Below are 8,448 nucleotides of genomic sequence, written 5' to 3'. Positions count from 1 at the left end.
AGGACAAGGGGCAATGGGTATAAACGGGAACACAGGAGGTTCCATTTAAATTTGAGAAGAAACTTCACAGTGAGGGTGCCAGAGCCTGGAACAGGCTGCCCAAGGAAGTTGTGGAGTCTCCTTCTCTGCAGACATTCAAAACCCGCCTGGACACCTTCCTGTGTAACCTCATCTGGGTGTTCCTGCTCCGGCGGGGGGATTGCACTGAATGATCCTTCGGGGTCCCTTCCAGTCCCTGACATTCTGTAATTCTGTGTGGCTGCCCGGAGGGCGCTGCGGCGGGGGCGGTGTCCTCCCCGAGCCCAGCCCCGCTGAGCCGAGCCCAGCCCCGCTGAGCCGAGCCCAGCCCCGCTGAGCCGAGCCCAGCCCCGCTGAGCCGAGCCCAGCCCCGCTGCGGGGCAAGCGGGCGGGGACAGGTAAGGGAACGGGGCCGGGAGCGCGGACGCGGGGCGGGCGGAGCTGCTGCCGCCGACACCGCCACCGGCCCCGACACCCACCCCGGCCCCACCCGGGAGCGGGGACACGGCCACGGGTCCGCCGCCTCGCCCCCTTCTCACGCTTCCCCGGGGGGAGTGTGTTGTGTGGCGTTTGCGTCCCGTCTCCTCTGCAAAAGCTGCCTGTGGAAATGAGCTGCTTTGTCGTTTACTCTAATTATGCTAATTGCGAAGAATGAAAGCTGGCCTGACTCCCAAACAGGAATCCTTTAGCCAGTGTCACTTCCTAGGCCTTCATGCACAGCACTATGCAAGTCGTGAAGTAATATAAATGCGCAGGGTTTTTTTTCCCTTAACGGTACGTATTTGCTTGTTTCTGTTGTAATCTGACACGGCAGCATCAGGCAAATGTTTTCCTGCAGAGATTTTTTTTTGGTGCACTTGTACACAAGACGGTATAATTCAGCTGTGTAAAGGTGATACATGTGCTTTCTTCAGTCTAGGGTTATTATTTCTCTGAAGTTTGCGTTGATTTTTGCATTGATACTTGCAAGATGTAAAACCTCGGTTCAGTGTGAGGCCAGCATGGGCTCTTCCTGCGGTTGTCTCAGTGTTTACGTATCCATGGTGCCAGGGCAGCTGGCAGCAGCATTAAACTCTCTTATGTCTTACATGGGGCTGGTTACATCGACCAGCTTCTGACGCAGCAAACTGATTTTAAGACATGTCTAAAACTTGGCTGTGACACAAAAATTGTACCGTTTGTTTTTCTGCAGCTGCTTAACCTTGTGTGAGGGCAGTGCATGTTATCCAGAGTGGCTCAACTGCCTTGAAGTACCATTAACCAGAATTAAATCTTAAGTAGCTGTGCAGGTAAAGCTAATAAACACACTACTGGTGTCAGCAAACAGGGGAGCCTGGATGATGGGGTGAGGTTTGAGGAGGGTGAAGGAGACAGATTATTGAGGAAGAGAATAGTGAGCATTAGCTTTTAACTGGGGAGCTGGGGAAGACTGACAGTGTTGCGTCCAGGTGATGGTGATTGCCTTAAATCCTGCCTGTCAGCACCCAGGCTGACCCTGAGGATTACGAGTGAATAGTGACAACGTGGACAGAAAATCCATAAGCCTGAGATGATATTCACATGGGGACAGTGAGACTCATAGGAGCTATTGGGAGCATTTATTTTAAGCTACACAAATCTGAGGTCTGATAACTGAGAGTTATGTGTGGTATCTTCCAGGTTCATGCAGAACACAGTAATTCAGAGAGAAGAAATGGGGAGAGCTGTGATGCAGAGAATTTGTTTTGCTTTATTATTATGTTTTGCTCTTTGATTTGACTGTGGTTGTGAGCGTATTGACTTCAGGTGAACCAGTGAGTTCTGCATCTAGTTTAGTACAGACTACAATTTCAAGTGTAGAATAGTAGCATAGGGATAAGTGCCTAAAAATTTTGAGGGGGCAAGGGGATAAAAACTCCTGGAACTCTTGCTGGTAATTTAGCCTTAATTAGTTTGAGATTAGCACCTATTTTTATTGAAAAAATGAAAAAAAGAAATGAAATAACGAGGCAAACATTTGAACAACTGTCAGGAATTGAGAAACTACACTGAACATGACAAGAGAATCCACATGTTGTGTGATTGATTCCATTGAGCATCTTCAATGGCCTCCTAGAATGAGAGATGAGTTTTCTGCTGTGGTCTGGCACCATCAGCTCCAAGCATTTGGATTTGCTTTTCTTACCAGCAGCTCAGATGTCTTGGACTCCAGGTTTTTTGAAACACAAAGTTGTATTTTTCCTAGCATTTATTATCATAACTTGACAAAAATGTTTTGGAAAAACATCGGTATAACCCAGTAGTTATGGTTGTGCAAATTGCTGATCAGGAACAGAAATGGTTATTTTGCCCAGTTGTACCATTTATAGATACATTTAAATAGTAAGGGGGGGAAGAACATTGTCTTTGCCATGAAGTGGGAAGGTAGTAGTTGGTTTCTGTGTGGTACTTTTAATTGTGCAATTGCAGGATTTTCTGAAGTTATCAGTATGAACAGTTCTGAGTTCTTCAGTGCTATTTGCTATTAACATTCTAGATGTGCTCAATGTAGAGAAAAAGCAATTAGAAATGAGGAATAACACACAGTTTCCAGACAAATCCTTCCTTGCAGTTTGCTGGAAACAGGCAGAGGAAAGAAGAAAAACATCTAGAGGGTGTGCTGTACCAGACATTTTTAATCATTATCATCTGGATTTGCATTTTAATAATGACACCATGATATGACTCACTCAAGGAAAACAATAAACAGTCTTTTTATTGTTATAAGATTTCTCTCAGCGGGTGGCTAACCCGAAAAACTGCTTTACAGCAAAGACCGAAACAGGAGTTTAATGCCGTGCATTTAAAGAGTAAATGCTTAACTTCACCACAAGGGAAATCTTCTTGCTATAATAATTTTCATGTCTTCCTCTTGCATAACCAGAAAACTGAAGAATACTAGAGCTGGAGAGCCCAGTTCTCTCTTAATTAAGTTTTGTTATACAGGTACAAGTTTAATAAATATAAATTCAGTAAATATAAATAAAGATCTGAATAGGTCTGGAGTCTTGGGGCAGATTAACAGCAGACAAAATAGATCTGCATATTGAAAAAAAACACATATAATGATTTTTATTATTATTGTGAAGTGTCCAATGGTATTGTTGCCCATCCTAAGCACAGGGAAGGCTCCTGCTGCAGCCTGTGAAGATTCTCCCCTCTCTGCGGGATGCAGTGCCTGTTCCAGACTCTGGCTGTGAGCACTGCAAGCATTTCAAGAGAATACTTTGTCATGAGCAATAGGTTTGACTGATGACACCAAAAACTGCAGCCTCACGGAGCAGGGGTTTTGTAGTCAGTGGAGAGAAATAAGAGTTCAGTTAGTTTCTGACAAGGTCAGCTGAATTGTGATCTAGATGTGCCTCTCAGGAGTGCTGGGGATGGTGTGTATGATGTTCAGGTGGTACATGTCTCTGAAATTAGGTGAGATGAACCCTATTGTACAAGCTTCTCACAACCAAGCAAAGGTGAAAATTCCCATTTAGCTTGCACCTTGTATCATAAATTACATGTAACTCACCTCGGTAGCTTCCAGAAGTTTGGGATTTTGTTTTTGTGGTTTGTTGTTGTTTTTTTCTATAAATTGTGTCTGGCAGGGTTGGTTGCATCTGAGTTTTTTTAGACAACTGGAGAGACTGGTCCTGGTGCAGGTTATCAGTATTTTGCCCTTTGAGCTTAAGAACAAAAACAACAGAAAAAGATATTGAATAAATATGTAATATTTGAGATGGTTAAACAGTCTATTAAAACACATATGTAATGACTTATTGATTCAGGGGAGGCCAAGTGTTTTTCTAAATAAGAAAAGTATTAGACCAGAACTTCTTTTCTAATTTAAGATTTGGATGCATCATGTTTCTGTAGCAAAGCATGCAGCTAGCTTTAAATAAAAGAACGTATCTCTAGAAAGCAGTTTGACAGTGAAAGGAGCTCTGGCGGAAAACTCTGTTGCTGTAGGTAAAGTCGCATGTACAAGAGATGGTTTCTGTGTTCTCTTTTCCATCATAGCCACAACAGGAATTAAGGTAGGTGTACTTTAAAGCTTTAGCTTTTGAACACAGGTGGCAGTAGCTCCTGCTTTTGATTTGTGGGTGTCAAGAGGATGGAACCAAACTCCTTTGAGTGGTTCCCAATAATAGGATGAGGGTTAATGAGCACAGACTGAAGCACAGGAGGTTCCACCTAAACATGAGGAGAAACTTCTTTACTCTGAGGGTGCCAGCGCCCTGGAACAGGCTGCCCAGAGAGGCTGTGGAGTCTCCTTCTCTGGAGACATTCAAACCCTCCTGGACACATTCCTGTGTGATCTGCTCTGGTGAACCTGCTTTAGCAGGTGGGTTGGACTGGATGATCTCCAGAGGTCCCTTCCAACCCCAACCACTCTGTGATTCCGTGCCTTGGCTCTATGATCTACGGAAGTTAGTCTTCACATGATGATTCAAACTGAAGCCCTGCTAAACTAAGGAATTTTTTAATAGATGAATCCGAATACACCCTCTGTGCTTAAAAAAAATGTTAGCAAGAGATAACAAAGGTTTGTAAAGGTTCGGCCAGGATGGAGGGAGGGGAGAATCATCTTAAAATGTTTTTTCTGCTATACTGACTGCTCCAGTAACAAACTGCTCCTCATGCTGTTTTAGGAACTCCACAAAGGCAATTTTGCTCAACAACTCGAAATGTGGAGGGCGGTGGCTGCAGTCCTGCCAAGGGCCAAAGTCCCCACGGGCAGGACGTGCTGCCTGCCGCCACCACAGCCAGGCAGGAGCCTCCTCCGGGGGACCCCTCGGCATCGCTGTCCAGGAGCTGCTCCGGGGGTCCGTCCCCCCAAAACGCTCGGCATGAAGCCGGGGATCCAGAGGGTGGAAGCTTTGGACGCGGGTCGTTTGGTCTGCGTGGAGTGGGAGGATGGGAGCGAGAGCCGCTACCCCTGCGTGTGGCTGAGGGACAACTGCCAGTGTCCCCACTGCTTCCTGCACTCGGCCAGGGCGCGCAAGATGCTCTTCGAGGACCTGGACGTGAACATTGTGGCGAAAGACGTCGCTCTGCCAGACAGAAAAAAGGTATGTGGAGCAAGCTTTTGTTCGTCCTAGAGTTCCAAGTTATACTTTAGTCACAATTTGTTTATCTGCAAGCTCTGCCGTGTATCTGCAAAGCTTTTAGGAATAATCACAAGCTGGGGAACTCGGATCTTCCCACCTTTGTGTGAAACTTCATTTTATAGATGTTATGCAGAGAGCACAGAAAGCCAGGCTTCGGATTTAAGAATACAATCGTGCTTTTAAAAATTCTGCTCTATGTTTCTTCATCAGCAGATGCTCAAAAGAAAGCGCAGGCATTCCCCACAGTTTTAATTACACTTTCATGTATGTCTTTTCTCTACAAGTAAATATCTTGAAAATCAGAAAAACAAATGCCAAAGTGATGAGGACCTTAATCAGTAACAAAAATATCAGTTTATTAGCTAATATCCAAGGTTCAAAGGACTGCATCCTCGAGAAAGAATTGAAACCAAATTTGGACCCGATATTCAGAGCTGACCTAGTGTCTGTGTCTATATCTGTATCTACCACTCTATCATTTTTTCATTAGAAAGAGAAGGCTATTGGACAAGAGGGGACAGGACCTGTTCCGCTATGAATTTTAATTATTTTTGACATATAAAAACCTAATAAATCATTTCAATTATATAGGTTTTATTAAAAAAAAAATACATGCCTCCTTTGATATGCAAAATCACTTCCTTCATTTCATGGTTAAAGGAGTTTTAAACGTTAAAAATGCATCAGTCAACCCTTTAGCAGCTGGGACAGCCCCACTGCAGGGTGACTTTGCAGAGGCTGAGCTGTGCAACAGCATGTGAATGTGAACAGGCAGAATAATGTGAAATGGGAATCTGTACCTACTGAACAGCCTTGAGAACTCAGTTGAGGGTCTGCGCTGCACTGAGCTCTTTCATTTCATGACAAACAATGCCATATGCTTTTCTTTTTCAATGTATTTTTCAGGAATTAAAAAACAAACTTTTAAAAATTTATTTGAAAAGGGGAAGACGTTTCAAAACTAGGAGAGGGATTTCTCTCCTAGAATTTCTTTCTTGTCCTTTTTCTTTTTTAACAAGCTGTCAGTGTTTTGGAGAGGATATTTTTGCTCTTCTCTGAGCCGTGGTGCAGCGCTCTCCCCTGTGAGATATGTGCCAGCTTCTGTGATTCTCCTCGTTCTGCTTAGCACAGCTCCCCCAGCCAAAGCAGCCCACACAAACCAGCGAATTAGGTCATGGGTTCATGCGAAAATGACTGTTTATAAAAGGTATCAGAATTTGGATGATGTTCAGGTTGGGTTTTCATTACTCATTTGCCATTATGCTAAAGGGAAGGCTCAACCATGACACTGATCTAAATATTACTTTCTGAGGATATTTTTGGGGTTGTTCTGGGTGAAGTTTTTGTAATCTTTTTGTTCTAAAATTCTCTTTTGTTTTGTGTTGGAAGATCTCTATTACATGGCCTGATGAACACGCAAGTGAATATGAAGCCGAGTGGCTGAAAAAACGATGTTTCTCTGAGGAAGCCAGAGCAGAAATGCGAAAAGATTTATTTTTACCAGGTAAGAATTAAAGCCACATCTATCATGCAGGTTTCAAACGCGAGGGGTCTGACCCTGACAGTCCCGGCTCTAAGTCCCAACATGGGGACCAGGTCTACCCAGCTGGAGCAGCAGCAATTGCTCTTGGTGACTCTTTCCCACTTCTAACCTCTGGACCTGAGAACAGATCAACCAGTTGGGCTGTGTTTGCTTTCCAAAAAGCCTTTTCCTAACAGAAAGGGTTGGTAGGTCCCAAAAATGAGCCCCGTGGACCAACAGTGGTCTATGTGACAATGCAAGTGACACTGCATAATTATTGATTTTTATTAAATTATTTTTAGAAAGATTATTTAGAATTACAAGGGAGTTATAACTGAAACGTTAAGAATTCCTTTGCCTTGGCCTTCTGTTAAAAAGTAACTGTGTAATATAACAGTGTCGAGTGCCGAAGTTCAGGTTGTGTTTGCTCTGCGTCCCCTGCTGTCTTTTGTTCATGAAGCATTTTGTACAACCAGCAGTGTTAACATTTACCCAGTACAAATCACTCACCCTTTTGAGTGAGCAATTATAAACCCACCGGGTTTGTCATGATGCACATCATGGTTTCCTTGGCAGCCCTTCAGATTGTGAGCGTGAAACCTGTGAAAACTTGCAAGATTTCTGCCGCTGCTCTTGAAAGTGTTCCTGTGAGATCTGCTGTTGCAGAACGTTGTCGATCTGTGTTCAGAGTTAAGATTGTACTCGTTAAAACTGGATGTTACTAGAGACTGGTTGATGGTGCAAAACTCAGATCCAGGTATTGGTTTCCTCAGAGCTCAGCAAAAGCCAAATCTGCAATTGGTTTATGCTCCTTTTTTGGTGGGGTGTTTGTTTTTTCCCATGAAAGATGAGAAATGGGAAAATATGTGGCCCTAGGTATTTCCTGCATCTGAGCTTGCTTTGGCACTTTAAGGACAACTGTAGGGGGTGGTTTATCTTTTCCAGTTTCTGCAATTATTCCTTAGCTCCTATCACCCGTTCCCCAAAACAAGTGTCTTAAGATTCAGCCTTTTATATCTGGCTTAAAACTTAAGTGATGAGTAATATTTCCACTCATTTCAATGGATCATATAACAAAATCTTCATAGTTCAGAATGGAACTTTTTTTCCTCCAGTGATATAAAAATACATGTCTATAGCTTTGGCAAGAATAAACTCCACTGTTTACTATTTTGGACGTCTGGGCACGTTCCCAGAATGAACGTGGTGAAGATGCAAACCTCATCAGGGAAACTAGACTTGATTTCTCAGGTAGTAAGAATTTTTATTTGGAAAAATTAAGCTAGCAAGATGCATTGTAGCCTTTGGGGGGATGTAAATGAATGTAAATTGAATGTTGCTTTAATGAATGCCCAGAAAAATTAGTCTAGATCTCTGTTTATGTTTATTAGCAAAAGTATCAATAACTGAGATTTCAGTATTTCAGATGTAATGCTACTTTTTCCCCCATTATGAAGCCTAACTTGCTGTCATTTGCCTTCGTACACACGCATTTACGCAGTGGTTATTCTCAGCATCTAAATATCATACAATTCTTGTTTTGGAGGTCAGTTCTCCCCTCTGCTACTGCTCATGTCCAGTGAAGCCATCTAGGTAAAATATACACCAAAGATATGTTTCATTCTTTGAGCAATGCTTTTCTAAATTCTGTTTTCTGTGGTAGATCTGAAGAAATATGTTTATAAAAATTATACTACATAACAGCCTGCATTAACTTGGGCTTTGTTTAGTGGCACCGTACTACTCTTCCTCATATTCCCAGAGAAGATGTGGCTTGTTTTTACAGTTTTC

The 8,448-nt window shown here is 43.1% G+C and overlaps 1 protein-coding gene across 2 annotated transcripts in view; it reads left to right on the top strand.

Annotated features, from left to right (window-relative positions):
- The first annotated feature begins 315 nt into the window (after positions 1–315).
- The window catches only part of BBOX1 (gamma-butyrobetaine hydroxylase 1), a 30,137-nt gene continuing 22,004 nt past the window's right edge, over positions 316–8,448 (top strand). Inside the window, exons 1-3 of one of the 2 annotated variants that reach the window (XM_082058683.1) lie at positions 316–416; positions 4,677–5,096; positions 6,525–6,639. In XM_082058683.1, coding sequence (XP_081914809.1) covers positions 4,713–5,096; positions 6,525–6,639 — 499 coding nt within the window. In that variant the 5' untranslated portion in view covers positions 316–416; positions 4,677–4,712. Of the gene's footprint in view, positions 417–459; positions 793–4,676; positions 5,097–6,524; positions 6,640–8,448 lie in introns of those variants that run through there. The other variant, XM_082058682.1, reaches the window with a different exon arrangement.

This window comes from Streptopelia decaocto (genome assembly GCF_964273445.1).
Source record: "Streptopelia decaocto genome assembly, chromosome: 7".
In the NCBI taxonomy this organism is placed as follows: domain Eukaryota; kingdom Metazoa; phylum Chordata; class Aves; order Columbiformes; family Columbidae; genus Streptopelia; species Streptopelia decaocto.
The sequence above is the reverse complement of the archived record's forward strand: the minus strand, read 5'-3'. Positions and strand labels throughout refer to the sequence as shown.